We start from the raw sequence: 18,079 nt of genomic DNA on the forward strand, positions 1-18,079 counted from the left end.
CATTAAAACATGCTCTATTACTTAGTCAATTCAGCATGGAAACCACTCTTTCGTCCTCACTAAATCCATGGAGTATCTAGTTGTACTTGGCAAATACTTCTTAATCTAAAAGATGTATATGTGTGCTCAGTTGCTTCAGTCATGTCCAACTCTTTGCAACACCATGGACTGTAGCCCACCAGGCTCCCCTGCCCATGGGATTCTCCAGGCAGGAATACTGGAGTGGGTTGCCGTTTCCTCCTCCAGGGGATCTTTACAACCCAGGGATCAAACCTTTGTCTCCTGCATCTCCTGCCTTGGCAGGTGGATTCTTTACCACTGGGAAGTCCCTAAAAGATGTTATGTTGTGGTTAAAAAGAATATTGCATCCATACCATTTTAGGATACGTTATAGGCTATTTTAATTAGGATGAAAAGAAAAAGTGTGATTTTTTTCATGAAAGTAACCACACTAATTTTGATTGTTTTCATTTCAAATTATTTTGATCTATATACTTAATGAATAAATTTCATACTTTAAAATGTTTTTCTCTCCTTTTCATTAGATTAGAGTAATTAGACCCCCTAATTATGCTGGTCCCCTTATGTTGGGATTGCTTTTGGCTGTTATTGGTGGACTTGTGTATCTTCGAAGGAGCAATATGGAATTTCTCTTTAATAAAACTGGATGGGCTTTTGCCGCTCTGGTGAGTGAATGTTGGAAGAAAAATTGTTTAGATAAAACTCCTAATATTACATTGTTAGGTGGCATTTTGTTTCTTTCTTACCTGTGGTAAAAGATTTTATATATTGATATTTTTATTTTATACCTTAAAATCAGTTTGTTTCCTCCATTATCTCATTAGTATGGCAAGAGCTTGAAGGAACTCCTTGTACCTAGTTTTTATTCAATCTGAAAGACTGTCAACCCTATGAAAATCTCCATTTTTTAAATTCTTCTAAAAGGCTTTTCAGTATTCAATTTTAAACTTGTATCAGTTTATTTGTAATTTTAAAACAGTGCTTTCCTTTCAAAGTAAATATTGATTCTTGTGATCCTTATGATGAAATATAAGCTTTTTTGTCATTTATGGAAAAAATTTTTTTCATGTAATACTTGAGAGGATATGCTTTTCATATACCTGTTAATTTAATTAAAGTGGGACCATACCATATTATGAGTATTTCATTATTTTTTGTTTCCTAGTGTTTTGTGCTTGCTATGACATCTGGTCAAATGTGGAACCATATAAGAGGACCACCATATGCTCATAAGAATCCCCACACAGGACATGTGGTAAGGGAAGTCCAGGATTTCTTTACATTATATACCAAAGTTAACCTTAATGATTAATATCCTGTTAGATCAGTGCTAGTATATGAAGGAACTCAATTTAGTTTTGACTTTTAAATTGCTCTGTATTAATAATGAACTTCGATTGCTAAAAAGACTATGCCATACTCTCAAAAGGGGGACTTTTTTTTTTAAATCCCTTTTGAGTAAGCTGGCTAAGAATGAAAGTCAGTCTTCAACTAAATAGAATAATTGATCAAGTACTTGACCATTTACTGTTTCTAGGCACTGTACTAGGTATTATTAGATAGAGTGATAAGAAAAATGTAGTCCCTGTTTTCATGGAGTTTATATTATTTTACCTCATGGTCTTGTACACTAAAATACTAGTTTTCTCATTGGTTGAAAACATAGTATAAGTATAGTGAATAAGTACAAATAAATATAAGTATGAATAAATAATAAATAACACAGAAATAGCATTTATTTTAGTCAGACTTTTTACAGGTGAATTCTACAGATCCAATGTTTACATACATCAGATGAATTAATAATTTCATAATGTTTAAAAATAGCCAATTTTAGGATTACATTATCAAATTTTAACATTTATTTAAAGATTAAATTTTGTCTTTTTTTCCCCCAGAATTATATCCATGGAAGCAGCCAAGCTCAATTTGTAGCTGAAACACACATTGTTCTTCTGTTCAGTATCCTCTTTATAATAAGTTCTTGGTGCCACATTTTAATTTGTCTATTTTCTCACATTCCAGTATTTTCTCTGTAACATTTGGTTGAGGCTGCTGTCTTATTAATGCAAGTCATAATATCTTTGGAATTATATTACTGTATCACTTGCCATAGCCCGATCAACTGAAGACCTCTAGGGACAAACTTGCAGTCTGATAAAGCCAATGATCTAATAAAGATCATTGCTACATGGGGGACTATAAATCAGAGGAACCATGTGATTTCTTACCTATGGAAAGGTAGAGTTGTTAATAGGACTTAAGGAAAGATAGTGCTTAGATGAAATGTAAATGAAGCAATGTTTTGATGAGCTCAAAGCAAAGCCAGGCTAAGTGTAAAGAGGTCAGTGTCAAGTCTGGACTGAAGTGGATCCAGGATTTTGTTTCCTGGAAACTACAAAGTTCAGATAAATGTACAGTTTGTTTTCAGAAACTCCTTTTTTGAAGCTCTGTCACTTTGGTTCTGAATTGAGGCTACTTAGAAATTGTACTTGTAGATCAAGTGACTTAAATCCTCCAGGTAAGAATGGAATATTTCCTTCTTACTTATGTAGTTTGAATCAGTTTATGATTTTAGATTACAGTGTTCCTCATTGAGTAGGAAAGCAGTAGTTACTCAAAGATGGAGTTTGTTTTGACATTTACAGCTTCAGCATGTCCTAGGGAGAAATATTATTTCCTGTGAACTGTGCAGCTACTTTATATGTGTGTTTTCCCGTCCTCTGTCCCATAGGACAGATTTTTACTTTTTCACATCTGAAAAAGATGTCTCTGTAAGCTGCAAGGGTAGATAATAGTGATATCAGATAGGTAAGAGTATACATTTCTTAGTATTACTGAGCATAGTTTACCTACCTGAATGCATAAGCAGTGACTCTGTGAAACAAATCAACAAGGTAAACAGATGTAATGTTCTTTTAGGTTGTGCTTCTCAGGCAAGGAGTCCTGATATTGACATATTGGAATCAGTTGTAGCCCAGACAGTTAGAGAATCTGCCCAGTGACTTGATGGTAATGTCATTTGCCCTGCTTTGTGTCATCTGGATGATTTAGAGGAATTCCATTTTTTGTAGTTACAGACATACTTTTCATACAGTTTAGTTTTTTAGTGTATTATAAGCGTTTACTAAATTGTATGGCCTTCATAGTTATGAAAATGCATGAGAATTACAGAAAAATAAGAAAATATAAGCAAGGAAAAGGAAAATAGTCACCATTATTAAATGTCCTCCAGGGGATCTTCCCAACCCAGGAATGAAACCCAGGTCTCTTGCATTATGGGCAGATTCTTTACTATCTGAGCCACCAGGGAAGTCCATAATGGATATGTCATAATTCAATTATTCTCTATTGGTGAATATTGCAAAAAATATTTTCTTACACATAAAAATAATTGATGGACTTCCCTGGCAGTTCAGTGGTTAAGACTCTATGCTTCCATTGCAGGGGGCACAAGCTCCATCCCTGACCAGGAAACTAAGATCCCACATACCTCACAGCACAGCCACCCCCCAATAGAGGGTAGGGAAATACATATGTGCCAGAAATACATATGTACTCTGCTACCCCTGGCAAGTCCTAATTATTGTTATGTATTATTTTTTAAAACTGCTCTTTCAGTAGGAAAATAAATTGTTTAAATATAGTTTGGACAATAATAATCAAAGTAACTTAAGCATTTCTTTAGAATTCTGTAATTATGCTTCATTTTATACAAATATCTTTGTCTTTATCATCTATGATACACTTTATTTTACTGGCTCTTTTATTTTTTATTGACGTATCATTGATTTACAATATTGTGTTGGTTTCAGGTATACAGATAGTGATTCAGGTTTTTTTAGGTTTTATTCCATTATAGGTTATTACAGGATATTGAATATAATAAATCCTTGTTGCTTATCTATTTTACAGATAGTAGTTTGTATTTGTTAATCCTGTACCCCTAATTTGTCCTTCCCTCCCTCTCCCCTTTCATAATCAAGTTTGTTTTCTATGCCTATGAGCTTGTTTCTGTTTTGTACGTGGATTTATATATATATTATGTACCATGCTCATGTTTAGTTGCTCAGTTGTTTGTGACTCTTTTTGTGACCCCACGGACTATAGCCCACCAGGTTCCTCTGTCCATGGGATTCTCCAGGCAGGAATACTGGATTGGGTAGTTATTCCCTTCTCCAGAGGATCTTCTTGATCCAGAGATTAAACCTGGATCTCCTGCATTGCAGGCAGATTCTTTACTATCTGAGCCACCAGGGAAGCCCTTTTTATGTATATATGTATGTGTGTGTATATATATATATGTATTCATATATGTGCATATACTCCCCTCCCCCACATTTTGTGATTTTGATGTCCTGTTTTACATCTTCATGCTTATCCTTTTACTGTTTATTATAGTTATAATCACTTTTACAATTTTTAAATTGTTTTTTAAATCTATATACTGGTTTATTTAAGTGATCTTAAATCCTTCTATATATTTGCCTTTCTTAATGTGACTTTTTCCCTTTCCCATATATACTTTCTTCTTTTCTATTTAGAGAAGACATGTCAATATTTCTTTTAGGGTAGGTTTAGTATTGCTGAATTCTTTTAGTTTTCACTTGTCTGAGAAATTGTTTCTCTCTCCTTCTATTCTAAATGATAATCTTGCTGAGTATAGTACCCTAGGTTTCAGGTTTTTCCCTCACAGGACTTTGAATATATCATCCCACTCCCTTCTAGCAGTGTTTCTACAAAGAAATCAGCTGATAGCCTTATTGGCATTCTCTTGTAACTGACTCTCTTTTTCCCTCTTGCTGCCTTTAGAATCCTCTCTTTATCTAGTTCCTTGTTATAATGATCTGCATTTCTATCCATCATCTTTCTTAAATCAGTTCTTGTTATTACCACCTTTTTGAACTCGGGGTCTAGTAGACTGGTGAGCTCTATTTCATTATTTTTTTCTTTCAGGGGATTTCTGCTGTTCTTTAATTGGAAGTAGTTCCTCTGCCCTGTGTTTTTTTTTTTTTTTTTTTGGCCGCACTTGCTGCATGCAGGATCTTAGTTCCCTGGCTAAGGATCAAACCTGTGCCCCCTGAAGTAGAAATTTGAAGTCTTAACTATTGGACTTTGCCTTTTCATTTTACTTATCTTTCTCTGTCTCTATGACTTTAGGAGAAAAAATTATCTACTATGATGTTAAAGGGGTGTTTTTAAGTGGGAGCATTCCTGTGCAGACTGTGTATGTCCAGTGTTTCTGCTGCAAGGTAGTTTTGGTATGGACGCCAGCCACGTCTTCCCTCAGGGTGTGCTGGCGATTGTCCCCTTGATAGGGGATGTGATTGGTGTTGGAGTATCTGGAGCCTGTGCTAGACTGAGGCGGAGCTTCCTCCCTGCTCTGTGGTTGTCACTGTCCTGTCAGGGATAGGGTCTGCTCCTCAGTTGTTGGAGTAGAAGCCCTGAAGGTCAGGTTTAATCAGGCTCTATTGCCCTTGAATGCATGCCCTGCCCCAAAAGAGGTGATTGCTGAAGTAAGTGAGGCCTGTGCAGTCACAGAGGACTTATATGCTGTCTGTGTAAGTGTCTGTGGTTCCACTCAGAAGCAGCACAAGGTTGTGTCCCTTTGTTGTGTTTGTCCCAGATCTAGTGCAAGGCTGTGGTGAGGAATAGGCTGGGGACTGGGGCATTGTGGCTGCAGGAATTGAGATGGCTGCACTGCCACAAGAGATCTGGGCTGCCTCCGTGGCAGTCTTCTCCCAGGACCTGTCTGTCTCAGATCAAGGGCTAAGCTGTGGTGTGGAGTGGGTGGAGGCTGAGCGCAGCTGGGACAGAACCACTGTGTACACCCAGACCATACCCCAGGCCCTCCAGTCTGTCCTACATGAGTCTTGTCCCTGAGTCTCTCTGCCTGGTATTTCAGCACTTAGCTGCTGCCTGTTCTTGTAGCACCACCCCAGGCAACCTGATATGTCTCTGTATAGTTAGACCGAGTCTTTGCTCAGGTCTCACGCCAGGCTGTGGTGTGGAATGAACAGCCAGGGTCTTCTCCGCCCCTTCAGTTTGGAGTCGTGGTGAGGTGACAGCCAGCAGTGCAAGGCTCTGTCCACTCTGCCATCATGTGTGTGCTCCGTGCAAGTAGAGTCTAGGCTCCTCTCGCCCTTTTGTCTGTCCCAGTGGATTTCCAAGAAGGCAAGGTCTGGGATACTCAGATTGTGGCTCCACATGATCGCTCCCCAGAGTGAGGATCTGCCTGTGTGGACCTTCTCTTCATTACAGATCCCTCTGAGGTTGGTAGGTCCTAAGCTGACACTTTGCTGGTTACATGGAGATGTTTCTCGCAGTTTTGGTTGTATAGGATTTCTTCTACCAGTATCCAGTTAGTTTTCCATGAGAATTATTCCAGTATAGATGTATTTTTGGCATGTGTATTGGGGAGAGGTGAGCGCTACATTCTCCTTCCTACTCTGCCACCTTGAACCACAAATCTACTAGCTTGTTTAATAGCCTAGTTCCTGTTTATTATGTAATAACACCTCCTCTATTTTCTATTCAGTTCTCTCAGGGTAAGATGATTATGTAATTATTTACTATTTATTGTTTGTATCCCCTACTAGAGTGTAAACTTGTTCAAGGAATGGTCTATATTTCCTCTAACTTTGTAACTCCAACTAATAGTGCCTGCCTATAATAGACAGTGTTAGTAAAAGTTTAAAGAGTCTATAAATGAAATAAACCAATACATATGGAAGTGCATCATAGCTCTTGATAGCTAAGAACAACAGCACACAAAGACCTTGATGGTATAGTGTAAGATGGAAAGCTCTAGACCATGATACAGAAGCAAACTAGTCCAAAAACAAGTCTCGACCATTAATCAGAGTGTCTATAGCCAGAGCCTTTAGAAATGATCAATCTTCATGCATGTGTGTGTATTAGTCGCTCAGTTGTGTCCAATTCTTTGTGATGCCCACCAGGCTCCTCTGTCCATGAGGATTCTCCAGGCAAGAATACTGGAGTGGGTTGTCATACCCTCCTCCAGGGGATCTTCCCAACCCAGGGATCGAACTGAGGTCTCCCACATTGCAGGCAGATTCTTTACCAGCTGAGCCACCAGGGAAGCCCAAGAATACCGTAGTGGGTAGCCTATCCCTTCTCCAGGCCATCTTCCCAACCAGGAATCAACCTGGGGTCTCCTGCATTGTAGGCAGATTCTTAACCAACTGAGCTACCTGGGAAGCCCATCTTTATGCATACCTGCATATAAGTATGCATCAGTTCAGTTCAATTCAGTTCAGTTGCTCAGTCGTGTCCGACTCTTTGCGAACCCATGAATCGCAGCACACCAGGCCTTGCTGTCCATCACCAACTCCCAGAGTTTACCCAACTCATGTCCATCGAGTTGGTGATGCCATCCAGCCATCTCATCCTCTGTCGTCCCCTTCTCCTCCTGCCCCCAATCCCTCCCAGCACCAGGGTCTTTTCCAATGAGTCAACTCTTCACATGAGGTGGCCAAAGTATTGGAGTTTCAGCTTCAGCATCAGTCCTTCCAATGGACACCCAGGACTGATGTCCTTTAGGATGGACTGGTTGGATCTCCTGGCAGTCCAAGGGACTCTCAAGAGTCTTCTCCAACACCACAGTTCAAAAGCATCAATTCTTTGGCACTCAGCTTTCTTCACAGTCCAACTCTCACATCCATACATGACCACTGGAAAAACTATAGCCTTGACTAGATGGACCTTTTTTGGCAAAGTAATGTCTCTGCTTTTTAACATGCTATCTAGGTTGGTCATAACTTTCCTTCCAAGCAGTAAGCGTCTTTTAATTTCATGGCTGCAATCACCATCTGCAGTGGTTTTGGAGCCCAAAATAATAAAGTCATCACTGTATGTATAGGTGTATAATATACAGAACACTAGTAAGGTGTATAATAAAGAATCCTAGTAAGAAAAAAAGATCACTGAGGAAAACAACTTAGCTAAGCAACAAAACCATGAATGAGTATCATCCCTAAGAAGAGACTATTAAAAAGAGTATGTAAAATGGTAATGAAAGGATGAACAGGCAAATTTAGAGCCAATTATAAATTCAGGCCTTATCTGAACACCTATTTTCCCCTTTCTGCTTATTTTTACCCACATGAGATAGCATACAATGTGCATGTGTATATGAATAATTAATATGAGCATTTTAAATTAATCTTTGTATTCACCAAACTGCAGGGTGAATCTCTCTTTTCTACTTGAACACATTCTATTTTGTTTCAGAATTTGATTTTTCTTATTTTACTGTTCAACCAAGCCATGTCCTACCGATTTGCAAGAGTACGTCTATTTTGTATTTATGTAGCTTCTATATTAAGGTGAATAAAAGTGAAGTCATGGCTCATAGGATTTTCTTTTTTTATTAAAATAAGACAATTTAAGTAGTTTAGTAGTAATTTGTGCTTTGAGGTTAATTGTTGAAATTCTAAAAAATATTTGTTATTTTTCAAATAAAAGTTAGTTGCTATTCTCTCTAAATGGTGTACATTTCAAATGTGTTCTTTTTTGGCAAGTAGTTGAAATATTCAAAATGGCTACTTAATTTATTTTAATGTATACAAAATGGACTCAATAGTTGGAAGAATGTTTCAGAAGTTTATTTCAAAATACAATTTTAGAGGAAAACTCATGTTTTATCTCGAAGTTATAGTGGGACATTTGTTTAAAATATCAGTTTTTATTTGTACAAATGAAGTACTTTTCTAACCTTAATTTTTTATTATATCTTCATAGTAAATAATTGTCATACTATATAGGCACATGATTACTTGGTTATGGGGAGGATAAATTGGAAGATTGGGATTGACATATACACACTACTATATATAAAATAGATAATAGGGACCTATTGTATAACACTGTATGGGCTTCCCTGGTGGCTCAGCTAATAAAGAATCCGCCTGCAGTAAAAGGAGACCTGGGTTTGATCTCTGGGTTGGGAATATCCCCTGGAGAAGGGAAAGGCTACCCACTCTAGTATTCTGGCCTGGAGAATCCCATGGACTATACAGTCCACAGGGTCACAAAGAGGCGGACGTGACTGAGGGACTTTCACTTTCACTGTATAGCACGGAGAACTCTACTCAATGCCCTGTAGTGGCCTATATGGGAAAAAAGAATCTGAAAAAGAGTGGATATATGTATAACAGATTCACTTTGCTGCACACTTGAAACTAACACATCATTGTAAATCAGTTCTACCTGAATACAATTTTTTTAATTACTTATAATTTTTGTAATTGAATTGAAGGTTTATATATTTATTCATTCTATATTATTCTAGGAATATTAAAGTTTTTGTTATTTCTCTCTGTGAATTTCTCCTTAAACGATTTTTCTAAGATGGTGGGGTTACCTTAGGGATGGTGCTTTTATGTGAAGCTGCTACATCTGACATGGATATTGGAAAGCGAAAGAGTAAGTCATATAATATGCCAAGATGTAGCAGTTCTGCCTTTATATGGAAAAAAGGAATATCCTCTTAATCATTTCTCCTCTTAGTTATATTATTTTACTTCACTATTATAAAAGTAATATGTGCTCATTGTAGAAAGTGTTGGGGGAAATAAGAGAATGAAACATTTGGAGGGGGAGTTACCCATTATTCCACCATTAAAAAGCTAATAATTTTAACATTGTAATACAAGTTTCTTCCATTTCTAAAAACATCTTTTCAACTGTATGTATAATATTTTGAATCTTATACCCCCTTTTTTAATTGGAGTTAAAATATTTCACTAATATTTTCCCACACATAATTTTTAATTTATTGTTTATGCTATTTATTTAACCATTCTGATTTTGTTAAACATTTAGTTTTTTCTTTTCATTATAATGAATAGTTATTTAGTGACTATTATGGTATATATTAAACTTTATCTTCTTTTCATATTAATTCCTTAGTGTAGTATGACTGTGTGGTCCTGTGTATGAGTATTTTCAGTTATCTTGATGTTTTGAGCTGATGATGCCAAATTCTTTACCCAAATGTTTAATAGTTTAGATTCCTATTAGTGGCATTTCAGAATGCTTGTTTTCACTGTAACTTTTTATCAACATTAGAGAACTTTATTAAAAATATGTATGTAAGTGTGTATTTGCTAATCAGATAAAGGGGAAATGTTATATTATTTTGTACTTCTTTGTTTATTACTGTAGTTGAATATTTTCTTAGATGTTTATTAGCTGTTTTGTTTTCCTTTGTCTAAAATACCTTTTTGTCTTTTGCCATTTATGTATGTTACTCCTTTTCCTGTTGGTTTGCATGGACTTTTTATATATTAGAATTTTCATATGCTGATATTTGTTACAAAGAAATGCTAACAATGTAATTTACTTAACATGAAATCAGTTTGAGTTTTTATTTTATGGTTAAAGAGTTAAATGTCATCAAAATTAACCTAGGTTAATAAATCTATCTACTTTTTCCTTCTAGAAAAAAAGATGATGATATTGGATTTTGAATTTGGGAGATAATTTTTCTGTTGCATTGAAATGAAGTTTTACATATTAGAAAAATAGAGCTAATGTAGCAATTTTTCATCCAGTCAATATACATCCTTTAATTCCTGACTTTTGAAAAAATGCCTATTTCAGTATTCATTTTTGGAGAAAGGCCATCTGGGTACTACTGCAATGCTGGGATGAATTTAAGTTGTAAAACATTTTGGTGACATATATTAAGTTAGTCACAATTTGATCTATTTCTAAGATTGTAATTAATGAAATTATCACAAATATTAATAATAAATATTTCTTTAGCACTTATTATATATCAAGAACTTTCCTAAGCACTTTTAGATATGTGAAAAAATTAGAATACAAATATATATTCGGGGTGAAGCTATATATACATGTATATGTGCATTTGATTAGGAAGAAAAAAAGACTTCTACAAAGAGCATGTGTTAATACTTATAAAAAATTATTTAAGATTTAAATTTTTGGCCCCTAATCATATTGTGTGAGAATTGTAAAGGGAAAATGGATTATTCTCTAAGTATAACAAAACTAAACATTGTCATTAGTATTGTCCAATAAATATGTTTCCCTAGAGCTTCCATGCTTTTCCACACCTACCTCTCTGCTTCTTAGCCAGTCTTAGTCCAGGGATTTAAAAATCCTCATGTTATGGGAATCATACTTGAGCATTGTAGGGTCATCGTCTAGGGTTAAGGTTGGTAACTGCTATGCTGAACCAGAGCATAGAGAGCTATGAATTTGGGGGTAGGAATCAGGTTTTTTTTTCCCCTCATAATTCAAATAAGTAATCTGAGTTGAAGGATGTCCTCATATAAGCAGTGTTCACGAATAAAGTACTTTCAACTAAGGCTGTCAGAATGATATTACCAGATGTCTTTAAGTCAATATTTATCAATAATACAATAAGGCCATACATAATAAGGACTTAAAAGAAGTTTAAAAAGTGAGTTATATTAAAGCAATTATCCTTTGATTAAAAAACAAATTGTTTTAAAAGAGTGAGTTATTTTCTTGTCAGATGTAAAACAGTGTTTCTAACACTAAATTCTGTGGTGGTGTTTAATGGAATTCATTATTTCACACAATTAAATTACACAAGTGTAAATAGAACTATTCTATTATAGTGTTCAGTTCAGTACAGTTGCTCAGTCATGTCTGACACTCTGCGACTCCATGGACTACAGCATGCCAGCCTTCCCTGTCCATCACCATCTCCCAGAACTTGCTCAAATTCATGTCCACTGAGTCTGTGATGCCATCCAGCCATCTCATCTTCTGTCATCCCCTTCTCCTCCTGCCATCAATCTTTCCAGCATCGGTCTTTTCCAATGAGTCAGTTCTTCACATCATGTGGCCAAAGTATTGGAGCTTCAGCCTCAGTCCTTCCAATGAATATTCATGACTGATTTCCTTTAGGATTGACTAGTTGGATCTCCTTGCAGTCGAAGGGACTCTCAAGAATCCTCCAACACCACAGTTCAAAAGCATCAATTCTTTGGCCCTCAGCTTTCTTTATAGTGCAACATCACATCCATACATGACTAGTGGGAAAATCATACCTTTGACTAGATGGACCTTTGTCGGCAAAGTAATGTCTGCTTTAATATGCTGTCTAGGTTGGTCATAGCTTTTCTTCCAAGGAGCAAGTGTCTTTTAATTTCATGGCTGCAGTCACAATCTGCAGTGATTTTGGAGCCCAAGAAAGTAAAGGTCTGTTACTATTTCCATTGTTTCCCCATCTATTTGCCATGAAGTGATGGGACTGGATGTTCTTCTGTGTATTCTTGCCACCTCTTATTATCTTCTGCTTTTGTTAGGTCCATAAGGTTTCTGTCCATTATTGTGCCCATCTTTACATGAAATGTTCCCTTGGCAGCTCTAATTTTCTTGAAGAGATCTCTAGTCTTTCCCATTCTGTTTCCTCTATTTCTTTGCATTTATTGCTGAGGAAGGTTTTCTTAATCTGTCTTTGCTGTTTGGAACTCTGCATTCAGATTGGTATATCTTTGCTTTTCTCCTTTTCCTTTAGCGTCTCTTCTCAGCTATTTGTAAGGCCTCCTCAGACAACCATTTTGCCTTTTTACATTTGTTTTTCTTGGGGATGGTCTTGATCACTGCCTCCTGTACAATGTCATGAACCTCTGTCCATAGTTCTTCAGGCACTCTGTCTATCAGATCTTATCCCTTGAATCTATTTCTTACTTCCACTGTATAAATCGTAAGGGATTTGACTTACATCATATCTGGATGGTCTAGTAGTTTTCCCTACTTTCTTCAGTTTAAGTCTGAATTTGGCAATAAAGAGTTCATGATCTGAGCCACAGTCTGCTCCCAGTCTTCTTTTTTGCTGACTTTATAGAGCTTCTCCATCTTTGGGTACAAAGAATACAGTCAGTCTGATTTTGGTATTGACCATCTGGTGATGTCCATGTGTAGAGTTTTCTCTTCTGTTGTTGGAAGAGGGTGTTTGCTATGACCAGTGCGTTCTCTTGGCAGAACTCTTTTAGCCTTTGCCCTGCTTCATTTTGTACTCCAAGGCCAAACTTGCCTGTTACTCCAGGTGTTTCTTGACTTCCTGCTTTTGCATTCCAGTCCCCTATGATGAAAAGGACATCTTTTTTGGTATCAATTCTAGAAGGTCTTGTGGATCCTCATAGAACTGTTCAACCTCAGCTTCTTCAGCATTAGTGGTTGGTGCATAGACTTGAATTACTAATGGTTTGCCTTGGAAATGAACAGAGATCATTCTTTCATTTTTGAGATTGCACCCAAGTACTGCATTTCAGACTTTTTTGTTGACTATGAGGGCTGCTCCACTTCTTATAAGGGATTCTTGCACCCACAGTAGTAGATATAATGGTCATCTGAATTAAATTTGCCCATTCTGGTCCATTTTAGTTCACTTATTCCTAAAATGTCAATGTTCACTCTTGCCATCTCCTGTTTGACCACTTCAATTTGCCTTGATTCATGGACCTAACATTCCAGGTTTCTATGCAATATTGTTCTTTACAGCATCGGACTTTACTTCCATCACCAGTCACATCCACAACTGGAATTGTGTTTGCTTTGGCTCCATCTCTTCATTGTTTCTGGCATTATTTCTCCACTCTTCTCCAGTAGCATATTGGGCACCTACTGACCTGGGGAGTTCATCTTTCAGTGTCATAATCTTTTTGTCTTTTCATATTGTCTATGGCATTCTCAAGGCAAACTGAAGTGGTTTGTCATTTCCTTCTCCAGTGGACCACATTTTGTCAGAACTCTCCACCATGACCCGTCCATCTTGGTTGGCCCTACTCGGCATGGCTCATAGTTTCATTGAGTTAGACAAGGCTGTGCTCCATGTGATCAGTTTGGTTAGTTTTCTGTGATTGTGGTTTTCATTCTGTCTGTCCTCTGATGAATAAGGATGAGGATTCCAGAAGCTTCCTGATGGGAGACTGACTGTGAGGGAAACTGGGTCTTGTTTTGATGGGTGGGGCCAGTAAATCTTTAATTAAGTTTTCTGTTGATGGGTTGGGCTGTGTTTCCTTATGTTGTTTGAGGCCAAACTGTCAACTGTGCCTCCACTGGAGACTCCTGGACACTCACAGGCAAGTCTGATTCAGTCTCTTATGGGGGCACTTCTTCTTTCTCCTGGCTCCTGGTGTGCACAAGGTTTTGTTTGTGCCCTCCAAGAGTCTGCTCCATTATAGTGTAATAGAGCAAATTAAAGGTGAAGGCAGACTCCTAAAGATATAAGAATGGGAATGAAATTTGTTGTAGTTTAGACTTACCAGTAGATATAGCCCTTGCATTTTACTCTTAGAAGTGTAGCCTAAAATTTATGTTCTTACTCTTTACTGTGTTTAACATGCTCATTTTACTCTCCTTTTATTTTTCTGCAGTAATGTGTGTGGCTGGTATTGGACTTGTTGTATTATTCTTCAGTTGGATGCTCTCTATTTTCAGATCAAAGTATCACGGATATCCATATAGGTATTATTTTTTCATTTGTATAGTGATTACCTATGCTTTCAATGATTAGAGTTGATGTGCTATATAGTTTTTTTTTTACTTTACCTCCAGATTACTCTAGCTTCTGACATAGAGATAGGCTTTGAGTTATGTTGCATATAGAAATTATAATAATTATGATATAGTGAATAAAACTATGTGATTTCTCAGGAAAATCATTCAGGACTATTCTGACATCATTTAATTTAACCTAGAAATCTATCAAACACATAACGATTAGAACATTTTATACCCTCGCACAGTTCCTTATTTGCATACTTTACATCTTTTTGAGGACAAATTATTTTTTAATGTTTTTTCCAAAACTTTTCACTCTGCTTTTCAGGCTGTTTAGGTAGAATAAACAGAACATTTGAATAGAATCCAATTTGTAGACTGTAGAATAAGAAAGAGTGTTTAAGAAGGTCTAATAGACTTGAAATATTCATAGCGATCTCTAAAGCTCAGCGAAGAAATTATTCTCCTAGTTATAACTTCTTGATTTTATTCTGTTAATAGCCAAAAGAAATGTACCTGTACACAACAGGCAATATCATGAGTTAGTTTTATAATCTGAGTGCCATTTACTACAATTCTTGTTTTAATACAACATTGCCCTGTTTTATAAAGGATCATGAACACTAAATGTAAAGTATATCAAGTGATATTTTTGAGACACAAATTCATTCTTCGTATTTTCAACAGAAGTTTTTAGTAGATAATTTTGAATAACTCCCTGGCCGGCTCATTATATTGTAACATTTCTAAATGTATTTTAATCAGTGAACAACTTAAATTAATCTCCTTTTGCATTTCTTGCAAACTTGTTTAATTCTAAAGATTAAAACCTATTAGAACTTTGATCCTTGACTAAATCCTCCAGCTCTATACTTTTATTCTTCTGTCTATATGTATTTTAAAATAATTTATCCCCTATAGAATACTAACTGGGATGCAGGGGTAATCTTTCTGGTATTTCTATTACTTATATGATCACTGTGGTTGATTCAGTTATTAATTGGTATCTCTTCGGGAGATATTTTAATTTGAGGTTATTTCTACTTCCTTTTCTTCTAAGACTACCTCAGCATCTCAGTGTCTCTTTTTGTTATTGGTACTCAAAGTTTATTATACATGTACCCAGATGTTCTTTGATCTGATATGATAAAATCAAGATATTTGTTAGAGGTAAAGACTATTTTTCTTTTAGATATTAATAGACTGGTATATATTTTTGTTTCAGCTTTCTGATGAGTTAAAAAGGATTCCGGAAATATGTAGACACTGGAGTAATGGAAATTGAAAAATGAAAAATATGTGTGTGAAAAGAAGAATGCAATTTATGTATTTTGGATTACCTCTTTTTTTCCCACATGATTAAAATAGTTAATCATTTAACCAAAGAAGATGTATAGTGCCTTAACAAGCAATTTTCATGAAGTATTTGGATACAATTCTTCTCTTAACCTTCCCTTCCCAGTAAACTTTCTGGAACATTTAATTTAGTGGAATTTTATAAAAAATTTAAAACTACTACATTTTAATTAGAACAAGGTTCAAAACTGTGTTGCTTAACTTTTGACCATGTGATTTTTTTATCTTATCCAAAGGTAGTTGGGACTTGTGACCAGGTGTTCTTGCATATGCCTGTTACTGATAACAGCGTCAGGAATCCATTCTTAGCTTTTCCAGTGTTGCATGGATGTGCATACTTCACACATCTTTCCTTTTAAGCAGAGAAATCATATATGCTATGTGTCTTCTGAAAATGGAACACCATTCTTCAGCATACACATCTAGACTTTAGAAAAAGATCACTAGCCAGTCCTCCATCTTCCCTCCTGAAATTCTTTGCAGACTTTGTTTCTTGGTAGCTGTAGACATTAAGAAGTATTCCTAAATACAGGATTATGATTTCTTCATGAGTGTGGTGTTAGCTGCCTATATTTGGTACAATTTCAGGCTCATTCTGTTTCCCTAATTTATTTAAGATGAAAGTGAAGTTGCTCAGTCATATCCGACTCTTTGCGACCCCATGGAGTGTAGCCTACCAGGTTCCACCGTCCAAGGGATTTTTCAGGCAAGAATACTGGAGTGGGTTGCCATTTCCTTCTCCAGGAGATCTTCCCGACCCAGGGATTGAACCCAGGTCTCCTGCATTGTAGGCAGACACTTTACTGTCTGAGCCACCAGGGAAGTCCTTTATTTAAGATGGGCCCCTCTCTAATAAAAATGTAGCTTAGTATTAAAATCAGTGTAAATTTACAATTGACCAAAATGTTTCTGCAACTCAGAGATTATCACTTATTTCATTTGTACCTAAGAGAAAAAAATGGATTTATCTGGTTAAATCAATTTCTGTATTACAGTGACAACACATTTTATTAACCCTTGTGTTTAGGAAAAGGACTCCCCTAGATTGGGAAAATAAAATGATGAAATATTAAGTTGTTGCTTATGAATAGAAAGTAAATTTTTCTTGTAAACTGTTCTGTTTTCTTGCTATTATGTTAACCTTTGTCTTCTCACTTTATGTGGAGAAACAAAGTTATCATTTGAAGAAGTTCTGTTTGAATTTAATCTTTTTTCTGTCAATAAAAATAACCATATGTGCTAACCAAATTTCTGTGAAGAATGAAAGTTGATGGTTATCAGTAGATATAGCTATAATCTCCTCCATGGCGGTAAGGGTATCCAGAAATGCCACTATTATAGAAATATGCAAATTCCAATTGTGAAGAAATTTTAAGAAATCTTAGAAGTATTACATTAAGATAATATTGTGACTGCCTGCTACTATTTACCATCTAATAACTCTCCCTCATGGTCTAGAAATCTTACATAATAGACGTTTAAAGAAAGAGATGATTATAGTTGCCTATGAAGAAATGTTCTATGTGGGGCTTTTGGTTTGTTTTTTTTTAAAGTAGATTTGGTGGGTGAGGTGATATTTACTCTCTACTGGAGCCCATTTTTGTTACTCCACTGTAAATTGCGTGATTCTGGATTCCTTATCTGCTGTTTTTGTACTTGTCTCAGGCCAAATAAATTTACGCTGTGATTCTTATGAGACTTGTATGAATATGCCCTGATTTGTACAGACTAACCAGGGGAATATTACTGCCATGTAACCTATAGCTCCAGATAATTTGCAATGAGCATTGAAGAATGACAGTTCTTTGTATTTTTTGTGTCTCTCTTAAGAGCACATTCTTCTTCTTTAAGGAGAGAAGTAGTGTTCTGGCTAAACTCTGTAGAGGGCAGATTTACTACACTTAGAATAGTGTTACTTTTGTGGAAATGTTGAAAGTAGCTTTCATCTGAAGTGCCTTAAGTAGATTCTTAAATTTACTTTTCTAGTATTGATTTAAATATTATTTGTTATGCATTTTAAAATACTATTCAAAATTATACATTGTAGTGGCAGAGATGAACAAATGTCTGGCTGTTTGCTTTTTGATCATATCAATAAACTTCTACAATCTAAATTCTGAGTTTTTGGTTAACATCTAAAGAAGGGTGAATTGAAAACACTACACTAGAAGTA

General features: G+C 36.0%; 1 protein-coding gene across 1 annotated transcript in view; it reads left to right on the top strand.

The window, feature by feature from the left end:
• Nucleotides 1–17,602, top strand: part of MAGT1 (magnesium transporter 1) — a 48,662-nt gene extending 31,060 nt beyond the window's left edge. The window contains exons 5-10 of the mRNA XM_061409656.1: nucleotides 546–686; nucleotides 1,187–1,276; nucleotides 1,920–1,983; nucleotides 9,394–9,468; nucleotides 14,424–14,514; nucleotides 15,776–17,602. Of these exons, the coding sequence (XP_061265640.1) occupies nucleotides 546–686; nucleotides 1,187–1,276; nucleotides 1,920–1,983; nucleotides 9,394–9,468; nucleotides 14,424–14,514; nucleotides 15,776–15,791 (477 nt within the window). The 3' untranslated portion in view covers nucleotides 15,792–17,602. The remainder of the gene's footprint in view (nucleotides 1–545; nucleotides 687–1,186; nucleotides 1,277–1,919; nucleotides 1,984–9,393; nucleotides 9,469–14,423; nucleotides 14,515–15,775) is intronic.
• Nucleotides 17,603–18,079: the final 477 nt, after the last annotated feature.

This window comes from Bos javanicus, chromosome X, assembly GCF_032452875.1.
Source record: "Bos javanicus breed banteng chromosome X, ARS-OSU_banteng_1.0, whole genome shotgun sequence".
Taxonomy (NCBI): Eukaryota; Metazoa; Chordata; class Mammalia; order Artiodactyla; family Bovidae; genus Bos; species Bos javanicus.